The sequence below is a fragment of the Oculina patagonica genome, chromosome 4, assembly GCF_052425735.1.
Source record: "Oculina patagonica isolate OP01 chromosome 4, crgOcupat, whole genome shotgun sequence".
NCBI classification, from domain to species: domain Eukaryota; kingdom Metazoa; phylum Cnidaria; class Anthozoa; order Scleractinia; family Oculinidae; genus Oculina; species Oculina patagonica.
The window spans coordinates 56075013-56096534 of NC_135761.1; the positions used below are offsets into that span (position 1 = coordinate 56075013).

Sequence of the window (21522 nt, forward strand, 5' to 3'; positions counted from 1 at the left end):
CGGCCATTTTGTTTCTGTTTGGATGATGCATCATTCACTCCTTAGGGAGTGAATAATGCTCATTACATACAAACCAATCAGGTTGCTTGATACACCGAGATCACTGAGTGTGTATATGCTAACAATAAATATCACTAATTGGAGAAACAAAATCAATTTATTTAAAAGGCTTATGTACGATGACCAACAATCTGACATGCCAGAATGGTAAACAGATTGCATACAAATTATAAACATAAGTTTGAACTCAACCTAAAACAAATACAGTCGAAGCTCTCGTAAGCGGACACCCTCGGGACGCGAAAAAAGTGTCCGTAACTGGAGCTGGCCGCTTACGAGAAAATACAGAGGTTGTTAATAGGATTTTCTTTGGGGAGTCCGCTTACGGGAGCTTAAAAACAAAGAAAAAGTGTAAGTCGTGATCTCTAGAAGTGTCCGCGGCCGCTTACGGGAATGTCCGCTTTCGAGAATGTAAAAATACAGAGTTTGTATGGGAGTTAAAACGGGGTTTCAAACAAGGCGGCCGTAAGTAGAGCTGTCCGCTTGCGAGAGTGTCCGTTAAGAGAGCTTCGACTGTATATTGATGTTTTGGCGGTATAGGTAATTATCTGTGGTTAAAAAATGGTACCATATAATATAAAGAAATCATCTTACATGGATGAGTGAACATAACAATGAGATGAATAATACTTTTACGACAAAGGTATGAACATTGAGTTTACCCTTGAAACATCTCTCATGCCAGCTGGGTATGTCAACACCTCCTTGTCAGCCAGTTCCAGGGCTTTATCAATTCGATTGGCACCTCCCTGGCAGCGTAGGCCAGCAACCCGGCCATTGACCTGCGCGACACTGAGTTGAGAGGCACTTAAAGAGTTGAATTTGAGAACCAACTTTGGATCAGTGCTGTATGGTATAAGTGCAAAGTGACTTCCAGATGGTGACGCACCAAAATGACTGACCAAATCTTTGACAAAGCTCAACAAGCGATTCCAGTTTTGACCAGTACAAGCAGTCGCAGACGAGCCAATAATAAATGTTGTATCCATAGGGATTGGGCAAATACCACCTGATTGGTGAAAGAAGAGAAAATAACACGTTAAAAATGTAGTTTAATAAGACGTTACTCTATAACAACTGCTTTTCTTTAGTTGCACTCCGGCGTGGAAATAATATATTTATTTGATGACCCCCAAGTGTACCATTCAAAACATGCCTTTGTTAAAAAATATGAATTTGGCAGGGGAGCTTAAGGCAAGACACTGATAGAAAAGGTCTTACATTATGAAGATGTATTAAAACGAATTACATGCGCCTCTATTGTCAGGGTAAAAAAGAGCCAAATATAACTTTGTTCCATGCTAACATTGCATGTGAAACATATCGCTATTACCAGGCTAAACTGTATTATCAAAAAAGTATTCTGAGAATATAAAATTCACATTTCTAAAGCTAAATTTTGAAAAACAACTTGTACCACATACCTAGTGGAGTTGTAGGAGCTGGTGTTGGTGTTGTAGGAGGAGGTGGTGCTAATTCAAAATAAAATAATTCCAATTTTAATAGTTAAAGAAAACGGATGTAAAACAGTATATACGTTTTTTAATTTACCTTTTCAAGTTGAAAGGGTGTAAACTGGTTATTAAGGAAAGGGAGTATAGACTTCTTTAGTACTGATAGGCGATCAACAGATGTTAACAACTACAGGCACTTTACAAACGACTTCTTCACGACGTAAATGATTAATTTGATTAAGAATAGACGGATCGAAACTGGCCAATTACTGTTGACGAACTTGGAATGCGTATTATAGCTAATAACATCTGAAGATGACTTTTGCTCAGGTTGTCGAAACGTCATGAGTCACCAACAACAGTTCTTTCCAGAACTACTCTCACCTGGACGATCACATTATACCAACTATAGATATCCTTGTCATTGTAGTCAGTATGATTTAAGGGAAGTTTTAGTTTTAATTTTTTTTTTAATTTTTAGCGTTTAATCCCGTACCCAACAGAAACTTAATTGCTGGGAAGTGTGTTCCAGACCCTTTCCACTAGAAAGAAGATTTCAATTATGCAATACGAGGGGCCGATTTGTGTTTTGGCAGAACTGGCAAAAGTGACTCATTAAGTCTAAAATTACTTAAGGTAATTCTCTAGTATTGCACTGCGCATCCTTACTGCGCAGAATTTTACGCGTAATTAGCGCGCGCACATAAAAAATGGCGGCTCTTTTCTATGCGGCGTGGCTCGCGCGAGAGTGAAATCATCGTTTTCTCGTAAACGAGATCGGTGACCTATCATTTTTTTCCCTTAGCTCGAAAGTAACGATCAAATTCTTTCTATAAAAGGAATACAAATCAATTTCTATGGCAGAATAATATATTATCACCGACAAAGTGTACTTTGCCAGTACTCGCAAAGGAAATATAATGAATTATATGGTAAATACTAGGTCTTCCTGCTCCTAAACGAATACGGTGACCCCCCTTTCTTATTTCAAAATTTAACTTCCCTTAAGGTAAACAACCAACTGGCAAAGTTTGTTGGAAATCTATGAGCAGTTCTATTTCAAGGGAACTACCTTAAAATAAAACACATTGTAAAAATAAAATTTCACGTCTGTTACTGTTGAGAAAAAGGTCCCTTACTTGGACAAGACTTTTCCACGATTGGCTTCACGGCATCAACAAGGTCCTCAAATCCAGTAGATGTGAACACGTTGTCATTGGAACTTGCAATCTGCCGTAGCTGATCATTGTTAACATTACTTCCAATACCTAAAGCGAACACTTCAACTCCCTTATCTTTGATTCTCTTAGATGCGATGTCCAAAGGTGTATACTCTCGAGCTGTTGTCTGTTCTCCATCGGTGATCACAATAGCGACCTGTTGGGAATTTTAATACACAGTTGAGCTATCTCAAGATTGGAGGTAAGTACATTGTAGTTTAACCACCAGATGCAGAGATGCTGTGTAAGAAAATACACCACAATAACCCAGCTAAGGCTGGAACCTGGGTCGCTCGATCCAGAGTCACTGTCACGGATTTTTAGTCAAATGTGGTCGTACGGAAAATGCACTTGAATTGAGTGAATTATTTTCAAAGATGGCAGGAAAGTTTTGCTTTGCTTGCTAGCAGTTGCGTTTGTATTAATTTTGCCTTAGCATTCTTTACACGTGTTGCAACAGAAAATTCAAGCGCAAAGCAGGTTAAAAATGGACAATTCTTCATTTCTAGCGCTTCTATTTGCGTCGAGGCAGTTGACACGTGTTTTCTTCGAGTCACACGTGTCAACCAGGCGTAAGCGTTTTTCATTTTTGCAGCCTACCTTAGTTACACTTCGGCGTGTAAACAGATTCTCCATTTACGAGATCAGAATACCGAATAACAGTTGAAGATACCTCGCATTTCAATTCCCACATGAAATTTGCTCAAGTGTGATCTCAGCATTTATTAATCAGTTAAACAAATGTTCAGTAATTACTTACCTGTGACACACCAGGCCTCATTCCACCGCTTGTTGTAAACACCTGCTCATCAGCTAAAATCAGAGCTTTGTCAATGTAAGTAAAGCCTCTCTGAAATCGTATTCTGTCAATTAGTTTTCCATATTCTTCTGCAGAAACTTGAGCTCCAGACAAGGTGTTGAATTTAAACTCTACCACTGCGTTAGTACTGTAGGCAACTACAGCTATGTGAGTACCATCGGGACCAACGTTAAATACATCAGTTACTTTTTTCAAAAAGTCTAACATTAATGGCCATCTTGAGCGACCAATGCTTCCCGATGAATCAACAAGGAATGCCACATCTGCCGTGACCTTGCAGGCTGCAAAACAAATAAAGAACATTACCTTAAAATTATCCTTTTGACAAATTCAACACAGCAACAGTGCTTTATACCAGAATTCGTCTTGAGTGCAAAAGATCACATTCAAATAACATGCGATTCACGGTTGTTGGGATATAGTTTGCTGCTTACGGCAGGCAAATGCAGTGTTTAAAGGCGATTGCATTCGAAAACAAAGTGATCCGTTTTCCCGTTCTACAGGAAAAACGTCCAAAAATAACGTCTCTGGGTAATTTTGCAATCAACAGTAGAAGACCTTCTAACAGATTTGATATTTGGGCTTCTTCAAGGCACTTCACCTTTGAGTGGTTTCGTTAACAAATAACTTTGACTCACGTTTTGGTGTTGGTGGAAGTGTCGTTGGCGGCGGAGTTGGCGCTGAAATAGAACATAAGAAATAAAGAAAAGTCAAAAATAAAATAAAACAGCTGTAATTTGGTTAAAAAATAAAAAAGAGATAATTTTAATTGTATATCTAGACTCAGTAACAAGAACGATTTAAAACAATACCTATACAAATGCCAGTCCTATATTGCCGAACTTTGTCTCGCAAGTCGTCGTACGATTTTACTGTAAACACGTTGGCTGGTGAAGTTGCGATTTTTTCAAGTTCTGACTTGTCAACATTGTCTCCAATACCCACAACGAACGCACTTGCTTTTTTGTTCCGTAGCCGCGAGGAGAGATCATCGAGAGGGGTATACGGTCCTTGATCAGTTGTTTGCTTTCCATCCGTGATTACAATAACGGGCTACAATAGAGACATGAAAAAGTAATAAATAGAAAAAACTAATAAATAAATGAGAATTAGTAAAAAATAGTAACTGTAGTGGAAAGAAGTGAATCAGTAGGCAGCAAACAATAAATATCACCATTGGAGAAACCAAATCAGTTTTTCTAAAACCTTATCTAGGATGACCAACACTTTTACATCCCGGAATTAACATCTTTTATAGTAATATATAGATCTAGCCAAGCCCTAAATGCGGAGTTCCACACTTATTTTCTGGTTCTTAAATTTTGTGAAAATACTCTCATTGAAAATACTATTATTGAAGTTATTAAACGTATACTTCTCAAGAAAGATCCACAGCCGAAATAAATCAACTCCAATAGTAGAAATTGTGCTTACAAAATCCTGTCATTACCCTAAACAAAAAATAAGATTCGAGCCCACGATACAAGTGTAAAAATGGAAAAAAACACATGACTTCAATGAGGCGTTAACCTGAGCACGCGATATGGTCATGTGATACTTGTTTGCAGATTCCTTGTTTTGAGAGCTGTCAATTGACCATGACATGGATGTCCAATATTATACGAACAAGCCGACGTAAACGTTCGTAGGGGTATGATAAGATGGCATTCTCCCCCCCACCCCGTTCGGGTTGCCCTGTGACTTTTCTCCGCCTACTCAAAAGTCTGTACGGGAGGGCGTTCGCTCACTTGATAGCGAAACCTTTTTTGACTTCATATAGCTTTACCAAATTTCCTTAACCATGGAGCTCCGTTACAAATTGCATCCAATGGATAACTGTTATACAAAACCTACTTCGCTATCCACCGGATAGTGATTTATTCGGTGCATAGCGTTATCCACCCGTTGAACAACTGGGGCCAGAATGATAGATAGTTGACATCTCTAAAGGGACACAAATTGCATTTTTTGGTGGTATTGGTAATTATCCTGTGTTTAAAAAATTGGTGCCAGCAGAATATATAAAACATTTTACACGGATGGGTCGGAACATAACAATGGGATGAATACTTCTTTTACGACAAAGGTATAAGCATTGAGTTTACCCTTGAAACATCTCTCATGCCAGCTGGATATGTCAACACTTCCTTGTCAGCTAGTTCCAGGGCTTTGTCAATTCGATTGGCACCTCCCTGGCAGCGTAGGTCAGCAACCCGGCTGTTGACCTCCGAGACACTGAGTTGAGAGCCACTCAATGAGTTGAATTTGAGAACTAACTCAGGATCAGTGCTGTATGGTATAAGTGCAAAGTGACTTCCAGATGGCGAGGCGCCAAAATGACTGACCAAATCCTTGACAAAGCTCAACAAGCGATTCCAGTTTTGACCAGTACAAGCAGTCGCAGACGAGCCAATAATAAATGTGGTATCCATAGGGATTGGGCAAATACCACCTGTTTGGTGAAAGAAGAGAAAATAACACGTTCAAAATGTAGTTTACTTGTAAATAACATGTTACTCTTTAAAAAGGAAAAAGTGCTTTTCTTTAGTTGACCTCAGGCGTGGAAATATAGTTATTGCTGGCCTCCAAGGTATCATTCAAAACATGCCTTTGTTAAAAAAAATGAATTTGGCAGGAAAGATTAAGGCAGGTCATTAATAGAAAAGGTCTTCATAAAGACGTATCAAAAATTAAATGCGCCTCGATTGTCAGGATAATTAAGAGCCAAATAACAGTTAATTCAATGCTAAAATTGCATGTGAAACATATCGCTATTACCAAGTAAACATCTGTATTATCAAAAGGTATTCTGCAAATATGAAATTCACATTATTAAAGCTAAATGTTAATACATTATCGTACATTTTATCTTGTTGGGGTTTGTCACTGAAATAACAAGAAATTCGCAAAAAGAGTTTGTCGAACAACAACTCGTGCCACATACCTGATGGAGTTGTTGGAGCTGGTGTTGGTGTTGTAGGTGGAGGTGGTGCTAATTCAAATAAAATAATTCCAATTTTTTAGTTTTGAAAACGAAACAGATGAAAAACAGTATAAACGTTTTTTTTATTGCACCTTTTCAAGTTAAAAAAAAAAACTTTCGAAGAAAAAACCTTCGAAAGCGAAATTCATAAAAAAATTATATGCCGGTTATTTTTTGACGAAAAGATTAAGAGCTTGGAGAAAAAGCATTTGTCTACACTTTGAGCCGTCGTCACTATCCTACTTGCTTTATAACATTTTATTTAACATTGCAACCACTTCTTCAATATTAACTGTTTTTATACTAGAAATATTTAAGTCGTTGTAGTCAGTCTGATTACTTATGAGAGCCTCAGGTGTCTTCATAAAGAGCAGTTTTTGTTTACATATGTAATTTTTTAGCGCTTTATCCCGCACCCAACATAAACTTAACTCTTTGGAATTGTGTTCCAGACCCTTTTCATCAGAAAGAAGATGTTAATTATGGAACACGAGGGGATAAGTGTTTTGGCAGAACTAATAAAAGCCTTCATAAAGTTAAAATTTCACGGCAGTTACTGTTGAGACACCCTGATGATGACAAACATGTCGAAAACGTTCGGTTCATTTTAATTGTTTTATCCATTTTTAGCCTTGTATATACCAAATGTCTCTTACTTGGACAAGACTTTTCCACGATTGGCTTCACGACCTTAAGGAGGTCCTCAAATCCAGTAGAAGTGAACACGTTGTCATTGGAACTTGCAATCTGCCGTAGTTGATCATTGTTAACATTACTTCCAATACCTAAAGCGAACACTTCAACTCCCTTATCTTTGATTCTCTTAGATGCGATGTCCAAAGGTGTATACTCTCGAGCTGTTGTCTGTTCTCCATCGGTTATCACAATAGCGACCTGTTGGGAATTGAAATAAACAGTTGAGCAGTCTGAAAAGATTAGGTGTAGTGCAGATGAGAAGAGAACTATATGATGTTAAACAGTGTGCATACGGATTAGACAAAGCTTATTCCATTTTCCACCAAATATTTCTACTGTCCAAGACAGGATGTAAGTCCATCGTCGTTAAGCCACCAAGAATTTGTCTGGTTTCCATGACAAATTGCTAGCATTATACTACGTGGGAAGACGGACGCTGTGTAGGAACACAATAATCCGGCCAGGGCTGAAACATGGGTCGCTCGATCAAGAGTCAAAAAAGATAACCAAATTTAGACAGTCCTGCATTTAGAAAATGTGTCACGGATTTATAGCCAAATCTGGACGTACGGAAAAGCCATCAAATTGAGTGAAATATTTTCAAAAATGGCAAAAAAGTTTCGCTTTTCTTGCTAGCGGTTGCGCTTGTATTTGTGTTAACATTCTTCACACATGAAGCAAGAGAAAATGCAAGCTTAAAGCAAGTCGTAACACCGAATAACAGTTGAAGATACCTCTTCCTTCCAATCTCTCCTGAAACTCCACATTAGTTTCGTTCAAGTGTGATCGCAGCATTTATCAACCACTTAAACGAATGTTCAGTAATTTCTTACCTGTGACACACCAGGCCTCATTCCACCGCTTGTCGTAAACACCTGCTCATCAGCCAATATTAGAGCTTTGTCAATGTAAGTAAAGCCTCTCTGAAATCGTATTCTGTCAATCAGTTTTCCATATTCAGCTGCTGTAACTTGCGCTCCAGACAAGGTGTTGAATTTAAACTCTACCACTGCGTTAGAACTGTAGGCAACTACAGCTATGTGAGTACCATCAGGACCAACGTTAAATACGTCAGTTACTTTTTTCAAGAAGTCTAACATTAATGGCCATCTTGAGCGACCAATGCTCCCAGATGAATCGACAAGGAATGCTACATCTGCTGTGGCCTTGCAAGCTGCAAAACAAATAAACAAATTAGAGATGTAGTGGTCTTGAGTGCAAAAGATCACAAATAACATTTGATTTACTGTTGTTGAGATATAGTTTGCCGGTTATGGCAGCCCAAAGGAGTGATTAAAGGCGGTTGTATTCGCAAACAAAGTGATCCGTTTTCCAGTTCTACAGGGAAAACGTCATAAACTAACGTCTCTGGGTAATTTTTGCAATCAACAGTAGAAGACAAACTAACAGTTTTAACATTTCGGCTTCTACAAGGCACTTCACCTTTCATTGGTTTCGTTAACGAATAACTTTGACTTACGTTTTGGTGTTGGTGGAACTGTTGTTGGCGGTGGAGTTGGCGCTAAAATGGAAAATAAAAAGTAAAACGAAAGTTAAAAGATGCGTCTTAAAAATAACATGGAACAAAAACAGGTAAAATTTGGTTAAAATAAACGACGATGATTTTGAAATGGATTTCTATACTCAGTAACAAGAACAATATTAAAACAATACCTATACAAATGCCAGTCCTATATTGTCGAACTTTGTCTCGCAAGTCGTCGTACGATTTGACTGTAAACACGTTAGCTGGTGAAGTTGCGATTTTTTCAAGTTCTGACTTGTCGACATTGTCGCCAATACCCACAACGAACACACTTGCTTTTTTGTTTCGTAGCCGCGAGGAGAGTTCGTCGAGAGGGGTATATGGTCCTTGGTCAGTTGTTTGTTTTCCATCCGTGATTACAATAACAGGCTACAATACAGAAAAAAGGAACAAATATGACAAATAAATAAATGAGAATTGAAGATAAAATAATGAGATTTATGGATCCTTACCTTTGAAAGTCAGTCTTAAGTTATTGCAATGGGCCTATGTTTGTTTAAAAGCGAATGCATGGTGGCTAATGATCTTTATCGCACAATGAAATGATGGTGCACCAATTGCATCTAACTTATAGGCCAAAGGTCAGATTCCAACGGTAAAACAAAGACATTTAACTTAGTAATGTTCTTGTTAAAAAGAACAGAGTGAGAAAAATCCAAAAAAAAAAAATCTTAGACGGATATGTGGGAACCTTATCATACTAATACAACTTTTGGCAAAAAGGTTTGATAAATGAGTTTACCCTTGAAACATCTCTCATGCCAGCTGGGTATGTCAACACCTCCTTGTCAGCTAGTTCCAGAGCTTTATCAATTCGATTGGCACCTCCCTGGCAGCTTAGGCTAGCAACCCGGCTGTTAACCTCCGAGACACTGAGTTGAGAGGCACTTAAAGAGTTGAATTTGAGAACCAACTCTGGATCAGTGCTGTATGGTATAAGTGCAAAGTGACTTCCAGATGGTGATGCACCAAAATGACTGACCAAATCTTTGACAAAGCTCAAGACACGATTCCAGTTTTGACCAGTACAAGCAGTCGCAGACGAACCAATAATAAATGTGGTATCCATAGTGATTGGACAAATACCACCTGTTTGGTGAAACGAGCAAATGGTATGGTACTTTAATAAAAATATGTAAAAACTGCTCTTTATCTATAAGCAAATTCCGATGTGCAAATATAATTACTTGACGGCCTCAAAGTTTATCATTCGAGTTATGCCTTTTTTAAAAGTGTGAAATTGGCAGAGTAGATAAAGGTAAGTCAATGATGAAAAATAAGCCCTACATTATTAAAACTTATCAAATGCGCCGTGCTTGTCAGGGAAACTAACAGCCAAATGTTACTTTATTCAATGCTAAAAGTGCACGTGACACATATAGCTATTGCCAAGCTTAACATCCGTATGATCAAAAAAGTATTTTGCAAATATGAAATTCACATTACTAAAGCTAAATAATGAATACATTATCGTACAATATATCTTGTTGGAATGTTTGCAAGTGAAATAACAAGGAAATTCGCAAAAAAGTTTGTTGCAAACCAACTCGTACCACATACCTGATGGAGTTGTAGGAGCTGGTGTTGGTGTTGTAGGAGGAGGTGGTGCTGATTGAAAATAAAAAATTCCATTTTTGTTAGTTTTGAAAACGGATGTAAAACAGTATATACGTTTTTGAATGTACCGTTTTAAGTTTAAATGGGGTAAATTGCTTAGTAAGAAACGAGAGTATATACTTGTTTAATAGTGAAAAAAATCGTTAGGGAAGATTCAGTTAGTTACATTGTTCGCTTCATATTTTTCTGGGTACAACTCTAGAAGTGAGTTTGACATAATGAAGTTCTCTCTCGGCCTCGTAACAAATGAACAGCTTGAAGAAGATAACAAAAGATGAATTTTTAAATGAATCTCTGTATAACTAAGTAACAAGAACGATATTTTGAACAATACCTATACAAATGCCAGTCCTATATTGCCGAACTCTGTCACGCAAGTCGTCATACGATTTGACTGTAAACACGTTAGCTGGTGAAGTTGCGATTTTTTCAAGTTCTGACTTGTCAACATTGTCGCCAATACCCACAACGAACACACTTGCTTTTTTGTTCCGTAGACGCGAGGAGAGTTCGTCGAGAGGGGTATACGGTCCTTGGTCAGTTGTTTGCTTTCCATCCGTGATTACAATAACAGGCTACAATACAGAAAAAAGTAACAAATATGACAAATAAATAAATGAGAATTGAAGATAAAATAATGAGATTGATGGATCCTTACCTTTGAAAGTCATTCTTAAGTTATTTCTATGGGCTTATATTTGTTTAAAAGCAAATGCATTTTGGCTAATGATCTTTATCGCACAATGAAAAGATGGTGCACCAATTGCATCTAACTTATAGGCCAAAGGTGAGATGTCAACGGAAGAACAAAGACATTCAGCTTAGTTATGTTGTTGTTAAAAAGAACAGAGTGATATAGACGGATATGTGAGAACCTTATCAAAATACAACTTTTGGCAAAAAGGTTTGATAAATGAGTTTACCCTTGAAACATCTCTCATGCCAGCTGGGTATGTCAACACCTCCTTGTCAGCTAGTTCCAGAGCTTTATCAATTCGATTGGCACCTCCCTGGCAGCTTAGGCCAGCAACCCGGCCGTTGACCTCCGAGACACTGAGTTGAGAGGCACTTAAAGAGTTGAATTTGAGAACCAACTCTGGATCAGTGCTGTATGGTATAAGTGCGAAGTGACTTCCAGATGGTGATGCACCAAAATGACTGACCAAATCTTTGACAAAGCTCAAGACACGATTCCAGTTTTGACCAGTACAAGCAGTCGCAGACGAACCAATAATAAATGTGGTATCCATAGTGATTGGACAAATACCACCTGTTTGGTGAAACGAGCAAATAGTATGTTACTTTAATAAAATTATGTAAAAACTGCTCTTTATCTATAATCGAATTCCGATGTGCAAATATAATTACTTGACGGCCTCAAAGTTTATTAACCGTGCGCAGCCGGTTCATAATTTTGCCGGCATTTTGTCGTTGTCGTTGTCGTTTTTGTTTTGTCGGTAAATCGTTCCAGACCCACGCGGCCCAGCCGGCTCTTGGTCACGGTCACGCAAGATTTGATGTTTTACTGGCGATCATCACTCGTTTAACATGAACACTCTGCCCTCTGTTTAGAGTGAAATGTATATTTGTGTGTCATGACATTCGAGTGTTTTACCAGAAGAGAGGACTGAAGAACCACATGGCGAAACCAAAGACCGCTTGGACATGTCCAAGCTATTTTTATACTACCGCTACGTCAGACCCATGACATGCGATCGCTCGCCTGTAGCTATAAATAATCATTCACCTATTTTAAAAAATATTTACGAATACTCTGCGCTCTGTTTGTGTGAAATATTTATTTTGGTGTTATTCAGGCGTTTGGCTCGGAGCGAGTACAAGTCGTACAATTTACCAGGAACGTGTTGAATATTGGAAAACAGCGACTTGTTTTCTGGATATTCCAATATTTGTTTTGAGTTTATTTTGGAATCGAAACGTAAATTGCAAGCTCAGCAAGAATGTGTCAAGGTACGGAATACACGTCATCGCTCCAGGGGAATTACCTGTGCAGTCAGGTTTGCTCTATTTATACTTCCAAAAGCTCGTCGAACGACGCTAAACGGAGAAATACATCAGGATGGCCTTAGTCTACTCTTTATTTTGGCGTGAAATGGACTTCTTTTTAATGCCATTCATGAACTGGATTGGGTACATTTTATTGAACATTCGAAACAAAATAATTATTTGCATGCGTAAGCAGGCATTTAGCCGGCTAGGCATGTGGATTTTAAAAGCAAAAGATGACGCGGTGAAGGAAATTCAAGTCACGCACAATCAGTGACTCACACAAGCACGACTTGTGTGTTTCTCAAGTGACTGCTTTTCTAAAGATTTTTTATTGTCCGGCGCTGTGCCTTTCTAGCCAAAGAACTGAAAGAGGTGGTCACACATTAATCGCACGGTTATAAACTGCTTGCAGGTTCTTGTCATTCGAGTTATGCCTTTTTTTAAAAGTATGAAATTGGCAGAGTAGATAAAGGTAAGTCAATGATGAAAAATAAGCCCTACATTATTAAAACGTATCAAATGCGCCGTGCTTGTCAGGGAAACTAACAGCCAAATGTTACTTTATTCAATGCTAAAAGTGCACGTGACACATATAGCTATTACCAAGCTTAACATCCGTATGATCAAAAACGTATTCTGCAAATATGAAATTCACATTACTAAAGCTAAATAATGAATACATTATCGTACAATATATCTTGTTGGAATGTTTGCAAGTGAAATAACAAGGAAATTCGCCAAAAAGTTTGCAGCAAACCAACTCGTACCACATACCTGATGGAGTTGTAGGAGCTGGTGTTGGTGTTGTAGGAGGAGGTGGTGCTAATTCAAAGTAAAATCATTCCATTTTTGTTAGTAAACCAAAACCAATCAAAGACAGTACAGTGGAAGCTCTCGTAAGCGGACATCCCCGGGACGCGAAAAAAGTGTCCGCAACTAGAGCTGGCCGCTTACGAAAATGGTTCTCGTAAGCGGCCACTAGAGGTTTAGGGGATAGATGGCCGCTTACGGGAGCTTGCCCAGTTAACATAATGCTTATATGCATGTAAGAGGTGTTTCGAAATCTAACCTGACGTGGATGACGACGAAACAACACTGAAATATGGTACTGTAATCTGTAATCACTGTAAAGTTATTGTGACGAACGGCGATGTGAAGGTATAAAAACAAGATACAGCGGTTGTTAATAGAATTTTCTTTGGGGTGTCCGCTTACGGGAGCTTGAAAACAAAGAACATTTCTAGGTCGTAATCTCTGAAAGTGTCCGTGGCCGCTTACGGGAATGTCCGCTTACGAGAATGTGAAAATACAGAGTTTGTATGGGAGTTAAAACGGGGTTTCAAACAAGGCGGCCGTAAGTAGAGCTGTCCGCTTACGAGAGTGTCCGTTAAGAGAGCTTCGACTGTAATGAAGCTCTTTCTCAGCCTCGCAATAAATGAACAGCTTGAAGAAGATAACAGAAGATGAATTTTAAATGAATCTCTATACTAAGTAACAAGAACGATATTTTGAACAATACCTATACAAATGCCAGTCCTATATTGCCGAACTTTGTCTCGCAAGTCGTCGTACGATTTGACTGTAAACACGTTAGCTGGTGAAGTTGCGATTTTTTCAAGTTCTGACTTGTCGACATTGTTGCCAATACCCACAACGAATACACTTGCTTTTTTGTTCCGTAGCCGCGAGGAGAGTTCGTCGAGAGGGGTATATGGTCCTTGGTCAGTTGTTTGCTTTCCATCCGTGATTACAATAACAGGCTACAATACAGAAAGAAAAAAAGTAACAAACATGACAAATAAATAAAACAAATAAATAAATGAGAATTGAAGATAAAATAATGAGATTTATAGATCCTTACCTTTGAAAGTCAGTCTTAAGTTATTTCTATGGGCTTATATTTGTTTAAAAGCAAATGCATGGTGGCTAATGATCTTTATCGCACAATGAAAAGATGGTGCACCAATTGCATCTAACTTATAGGCCAAAGGTCAGATGTCAACGGAAGAACAAAGACATTCAACTTAGTTATGTTGTTGTTAAAAAGAGCAGAGTGATATAGACGGATATGTGGGAACCTTATCAAAATACAACTTTTGGCAAAAAGGTTTGATAAATGAGTTTACCCTTGAAACATCTCTCATGCCAGCTGGGTATGTCAACACTTCCTTGTCAGCTAGTTCCAGAGCTTTATCAATTCGATTGGCACCTCCCTGGCAGCTTAGGCTAGCAACCCGGCTGTTGACCTCCGAGACACTGAGTTGAGAGGCACTTAATGAGTTGAATTTGAGAACCAACTCAGGATCAGTGCTGTATGGTATAAGTGCAAAGTGACTTCCAGATGGTGACGCACCAAAATGACTGACCAAATCTTTGACAAAGCTCAACAAGCGATTCCAGTTTTGACCAGTACAAGCAGTCGCAGACGAACCAATAATAAATGTGGTATCCATAGTGATTGGACAAATACCACCTGTTTGGTGAAACGAGCAAATGGTATGTTACTTTAATAAAAATATGTAAAAACTGCTCTTTATCTATAAGCGAATTCCCATGTGCAAATATAATTACTTGACGGCCTCAAAGTTTGTCATTCGAGTTATGCCTTTTTTGAAGGTATGAAATTGGCAGAGTAGATAAAGGTAAGTCAATGATGAAAAATAAGCCCTACATTATTAAAACTTATCAAATGCGCCGTGCTTGTCAGGGAAACTAACAGCCAAATGTTACTTTATTCAATGCTAAAAGTGCACGTGACACATATAGCTATTACCAAGCTTAACATCCGTATGATCAAAAAAGTATTCTGCAAATATGAAATTCACATTACTAAAGCTAAATAATGAATACATTATCGTACAATATATCTTGTTGGAATGTTTGCAAGTGAAATAACAAGGAAATTCGCAAAAAAAAATTGTTGCAAACCAATTCGTACCACATACCTGATGGAGTTGTAGGAGCTGGTGTTGGTGTTGTAGGAGGAGGTGGTGCTGATTGAAAATAAAAAATTCCATTTTTGTTAGTTTTGAAAACGGATGTAAAACAGTATACGTTTTTGAATGTACCGTTTTAAGTTTAAATGGGGTAAATTGCTTAGTAAGAAACGAGAGAATAGACTTGTTTAATAGTGAAAAAATCGCTAGGGAAGATTCAGTTAGTTACATTGTTCGCTTCATATTTTTCTGGGTACAACTCTAGAAGTGAGTTTGACATAATGAAGTTCTCTCTCGGCCTCGTAACAAATGAACAGATTGAAGAAGATAACAAAAGATGAATTTTTAAATGAATCTCTGTATAACTAAGTAACAAGAACGATATTTTGAACAATACCTATACAAATGCCAGTCCTATATTGCCGAACTCTGTCACGCAAGTCGTCATACGATTTGACTGTAAATACGTTAGCTGGTGAAGTTGCGATTTTTTCAAGTTCTGACTTGTCAACACTGTCGCCAATACCCACAACGAATACACTTGCTTTTTTGTTCCGTAGACGCGAGGAGAGTTGGTCGAGAGGGGTATACGGTCCTTGGTCAGTTGTTTGCTTTCCATCCGTGATTACAATAACAGGCTACAATACAGAAAAAAAGTAACAAATAAAACACATAAATAAATGAGAATTGAAGATAAAATAATGAGATTGATGAATCCTTACCTTTGAAAGTCAGTCTTAAGTTATTTCTATGGGCTTATATTTGTTTAAAAGCAAATGCATGGTGGCTAATGATCTTTATCGCACAATGAAAAGATGGTGCACCAATTGCATCTAACTTATAGGCCAAAGGTGAGATGTCAACGGAAGAACAAAGACATTCAAATTAGTTATGTTGTTGTTAAAAAGAACAGAGTGATATAGACGAATATATGTGGGAACCTTATCAAAATACAACTTTTGGCAAAAAGGTTTGATAAATGAGTTTACCCTTGAAACATCTCTCATGCCAGCTGGGTATGTCAACACCTCCTTGTCAGCTAGTTCCAGAGCTTTATCAATTCGATTGGCACCTCCCTGGCAGCTTAGGCCAGCAACCCGGCCGTTGACCTCCGAGACACTGAGTTGAGAGGCACTTAAAGAGTTGAATTTGAGAACCAACTCTGGATCAGTGCTGTATGGTATAAGTGCGAAGTGACTTCCAGATGGTGATGCACCAAAATGACTGACCAAATCTTTGACAAAGCTCAAGACACGATTCCAGTTTTGACCAGTACAAGCAGTCGCAGACGAACCAATAATAAATGTGGTATCCATAGTGATTGGACAAATACCACCTGTTTGGTGAAACGAGCAAATGGTATGTTACTTTAATAAAAAATGTAAAAACTGCTCTTTATCTCTAAGGAAATTCCGATGTGCAAATATAATTACTTGACGGCCTCAAAGTTTATCATTGGAGTTATGCCTTTTTTAAAAAGTATGAAATTGGCAGAGTAGATAAAGGTAAGTCAATGATGAAAAATAAGCCCTACATTATTAAAACTTATCAAATGCGCCGTGCTTGTCAGGGAAACTAACAGCCAAATGTTACTTCATTCAATGCTAAAAGTGCACGTGACACATATAGCTATTGCCAAGCTTAACATCCGTATGATCAAAAAAGTATTCTGCAAATATGAAATTCACATTACTAAAGCTAAATAATGAATACATTATCGTACAATATATCTTGTTGGAATGTTTGCAAGTGAAATAACAAGGAAATTCGCAAAAAAAATTGTTGCAAACCAATTCGTACCACATACCTGATGGAGTTGTAGGAGCTGGTGTTGGTGTTGTAGGAGGAGGTGGTGCTAATTGAAAATAAAAAAATCCATTTTTGTTAGTTTTGAAAACGGATGTAAAACAGTATATACGTTTTTGAATGTACCGTTTTAAGTTTAAATGGGGTAAATTGCTTAGTAAGAAACGAGAGCATAGACTTGTTTAATAGTGAAATGAATCGTTAGAGAAGATTCAGTTAGTTACATTGTTCGCTTCATATTTTTCTGGGTACAACTCTAGAAGTGAGTTTGACATAATGAAGTTCTCTCTCGTCCTCGTAACAAATGAACAGCTTGAAGAAGATAACAAAAGATGAATTTTTAAATGAATCTCTGTATAACTAAGTAACAAGAACGATATTTTGAACAATACCTATACAAATGCCAGTCCTATATTGCCGAACTTTGTCTCCCAAGTCGTCATACGATTTGACTGTAAACACGTTAGCTGGTGAAGTTGCGATTTTTTCAAGTTCTGACTTGTCAACATTGTCGCCAATACCCACAACGAATACACTTGCTTTTTTGTTCCGTAGACGCGAGGAGAGTTCGTCGAGAGGGGTATACGGTCCTTGGTCAGTTGTTTGCTTTCCATCCGTGATTACAATAACAGGCTACAATACAGAAAAAAAGTAACAAATATGACAAATAAATAAATGAGAATTGAAGATAAAATAATGAGATTGATGGATCCTTACCTTTGAAAGTCAGTCTTAAGTTATTTCTATGGGCTTATATTTGTTTAAAAGCAAATGCATGGTGGCTAATGATCTTTATCGCACAATGAAAAGATGGTGCACCAATTGCATCTAACTTATAGGCCAAAGGTCAGATGTCAACGGAAGAACAAAGACATTCAACTTAGTTATGTTGGTGTTAAAAAGAACAAAGTGATATAGACGGATATGTGGGAACCTTATCAAAATACAACTTTTGGCAAAAAGGTTTGATAAATGAGTTTACCCTTGAAACATCTCTCATGCCAGCTGGGTATGTCAACACCTCCTTGTCAGCTAGTTCCAGAGCTTTATCAATTCGATTGGCACCTCCCTGGCAGCTTAGGCCAGCAACCCGGCCGTTGACCTCCGAGACACTGAGTTGAGAGGCACTTAAAGAGTTGAATTTGAGAACCAACTCTGGATCAGTGCTGTATGGTATAAGTGCGAAGTGACTTCCAGATGGTGATGCACCAAAATGACTGACCAAATCTTTGACAAAGCTCAAGACACGATTCCAGTTTTGACCAGTACAAGCAGTCGCAGACGAACCAATAATAAATGTGGTATCCATAGTGATTGGACAAATACCACCTGTTTGGTGAAACGAGCAAATGGTATGTTACTTTAATAAAAATATGTAAAAACTGCTCTTTATCTATAAGCGAATTCCGATGTGCAAATATAATTACTTGACGGCCTCAAAGTTTATCATTGGAGTTATGCCTTTTTTAAAAGTATGAAATTGGCAGAGTAGATAAAGGTAAGTCAATGATGAAAAATAAGCCCTACATTATTAAAACTTATCAAATGCGCCGTGCTTGTCAGGGAAACTAACAGCCAAATGTTACTTCATTCAATGCTAAAAGTGCACGTGACACATATAGCTATTGCCAAGCTTAACATCCGTATGATCAAAAAAGTATTCTGCAAATATGAAATTCATTACTAAAGCTAAATAATGAATACATTATCGTACAATATATCTTGTTGGAATGTTTGCAAGTGAAATAACAAGGAAATTCGCAAAAAAAAGTTTGTTGCAAACCAACTCGTACCACATACCTGATGGAGTTGTAGGAGCTGGTGTTGGTGTTGTAGGTGGAGGTGGTGCTGATTGAAAATAAAAAATTCCATTTTTGTTAGTTTTGAAAACGGATGTAAAACAGTATACGTTTTTGAATGTACCGTTTTAAGTTTAAATGGGGTAAATTGCTTAGTAAGAAACGAGAGCATAGACTTGTTTAATAGTGAAAAAAATCGTTAGGGAAGATTCAGTTAGTTACATTGTTCGCTTCATATTTTTCTGGGTACAACTCTAGAAGTGAGTTTGACATAATGAAGTTCTCTCTCGGCCTCGTAACAAATGAACAGCTCGAAGAAGATAACAAAAGATGAATTTTTAAATGAATCTCTGTATAACTAAGTAACAAGAACGATATTTTGAACAATACCTATACAAATGCCAGTCCTATATTGCCGAACTCTGTCACGCAAGTCGTCATACGATTTGACTGTAAACACGTTAGCTGGTGAAGTTGCGATTTTTTCAAGTTCTGACTTGTCAACATTGTCGCCAATACCCACAACGAACACACTTGCTTTTTTGTTCCGTAGTCGGGAGGAGAGTTCGTCGAGAGGGGTATACGGTCCTTGGTCAGTTGTTTGCTTTCCATCCGTGATTACAATAACAGGCTACAATACAGAAAAAAGTAACAAATATGACAAATAAATAAATGAGAATTGAAGATAAAATAATGAGATTGATGGATCCTTACCTTTGAAAGTCAGTCTTAAGTTATTTCTATGGGCTTATATTTGTTTAAAAGCAAATGCATGGTGGCTAATGATCTTTATCGCACAATGAAAAGATGGTGCACCAATTGCATCTAACTTATAGGCCAAAGGTCAGGTGTCAACGGAAGAACAAAGACATTCAACTTAGTTATGTTGTTGTTAAAAAGAACAGAGTGATATAGACGGATATGTGGGAACCTTATCAAAATACAACTTTTGGCAAAAAGGTTTGATAAATGAGTTTACCCTTGAAACATCTCTCATGCCAGCTGGGTATGTCAACACCTCCTTGTCAGCTAGTTCCAGAGCTTTATCAATTCGATTGGCACCTCCTTGGCAGCTTAGTCTAGCAACCCGGCCGTTGACCTCCGAGACACTGAGTTGAGAGGCACTTAAAGAGTTGAATTTGAGAACCAACTCTGGATCAGTGCTGTATGGTATAAGTGCGAAGTGACTTCCAGATGGTGATGCACCAAAATGGCTGACCAAATCTTTGACAAAGCTCAAGACACGATTCCAGTTTTGACCAGTACAAGCAGTCGCAGACGAACCAATAATAAATGTGGTATCCATAGTGATTGGACAAATACCACCTGTTTGGTGAAACGAGCAAATGGTATGTTACTTTAATAAAAAATGTAAAAACTGCTCTTTATCTCTAAGGAAATTCCGATGTGCAAATATAATTACTTGACGGCCTCAAAGTTTATCATTGGAGTTATGCCTTTTTTAAAAGTATGAAATTGGCAGAGTAGATAAAGGTAAGTCAATGATGAAAAATAAGCCCTACATTATTAAAACTTATCAAATGCGCCGTGCTTGTCAGGGAAACTAACAGCCAAATGTTACTTTATTCAATGCTAAAAGTGCACGTGACACATATAGCTATTGCCAAGCTTAACATCCGTATGATCAAAAAAGTATTCTGCAAATATGAAATTCACATTACTAAAGCTAAATAATGAATACATTATCGTACAATATATCTTGTTGGAATGTTTGCAAGTGAAATAACAAGGAAATTCGCAAAAAAAATTGTTGCAAACCAATTCGTACCACATACCTGATGGAGTTGTAGGAGCTGGTGTTGGTGTTGTAGGAGGAGGTGGTGCTAATTGAAAATAAAAAAATCCATTTTTGTTAGTTTTGAAAACGGATGTAAAACAGTATATACGTTTTTGAATGTACCGTTTTAAGTTTAAATGGGGTAAATTGCTTAGTAAGAAACGAGAGCATAGACTTGTTTAATAGTGAAATGAATCGTTAGAGAAGATTCAGTTAGTTACATTGTTCGCTTCATATTTTTCTGGGTACAACTCTAGAAGTGAGTTTGACATAATGAAGTTCTCTCTCGTCCTCGTAACAAATGAACAGCTTGAAGAAGATAACAAAAGATGAATTTTTAAATGAATCTCTGTATAACTAAGTAACAAGAACGATATTTTGAACAATACCTATACAAATGCCAGTCCTATATTGCCGAACTTTGTCTCCCAAGTCGTCATACGATTTGACTGTAAACACGTTAGCTGGTGAAGTTGCGATTTTTTCAAGTTCTGACTTGTCAACATTGTCGCCAATACCCACAACGAATACACTTGCTTTTTTGTTCCGTAGACGCGAGGAGAGTTCGTCGAGAGGGGTATACGGTCCTTGGTCAGTTGTTTGCTTTCCATCCGTGATTACAATAACAGGCTACAATACAGAAAAAAAGTAACAAATATGACAAATAAATAAATGAGAATTGAAGATAAAATAATGAGATTGATGGATCCTTACCTTTGAAAGTCAGTCTTAAGTTATTTCTATGGGCTTATATTTGTTTAAAAGCAAATGCATGGT

General features: G+C 37.7%; 1 protein-coding gene across 1 annotated transcript in view; it reads right to left on the minus strand.

The window, feature by feature from the left end:
• Positions 1–21522, minus strand: part of LOC144650785 (uncharacterized) — a 130754-nt gene that overhangs the window by 10842 nt on the left and 98390 nt on the right. The window contains exons 122-145 of the mRNA XM_078510528.1: positions 21135–21375; positions 20744–20791; positions 19927–20273; positions 19338–19578; positions 18949–18996; positions 18131–18477; positions 17541–17781; positions 17150–17197; positions 16332–16678; positions 15740–15980; positions 15352–15399; positions 14533–14879; positions 13926–14166; positions 8714–8755; positions 8067–8407; positions 7194–7431; positions 6499–6546; positions 5660–6006; positions 4367–4607; positions 4193–4234; positions 3495–3835; positions 2654–2891; positions 1485–1532; positions 723–1069 (exon numbers count right to left, since the gene is read on the minus strand). Coding sequence (XP_078366654.1) covers positions 723–1069; positions 1485–1532; positions 2654–2891; positions 3495–3835; positions 4193–4234; positions 4367–4607; positions 5660–6006; positions 6499–6546; positions 7194–7431; positions 8067–8407; positions 8714–8755; positions 13926–14166; positions 14533–14879; positions 15352–15399; positions 15740–15980; positions 16332–16678; positions 17150–17197; positions 17541–17781; positions 18131–18477; positions 18949–18996; positions 19338–19578; positions 19927–20273; positions 20744–20791; positions 21135–21375 — 5058 coding nt within the window. The remainder of the gene's footprint in view (positions 1–722; positions 1070–1484; positions 1533–2653; positions 2892–3494; positions 3836–4192; positions 4235–4366; positions 4608–5659; positions 6007–6498; positions 6547–7193; positions 7432–8066; positions 8408–8713; positions 8756–13925; positions 14167–14532; positions 14880–15351; positions 15400–15739; positions 15981–16331; positions 16679–17149; positions 17198–17540; positions 17782–18130; positions 18478–18948; positions 18997–19337; positions 19579–19926; positions 20274–20743; positions 20792–21134; positions 21376–21522) is intronic.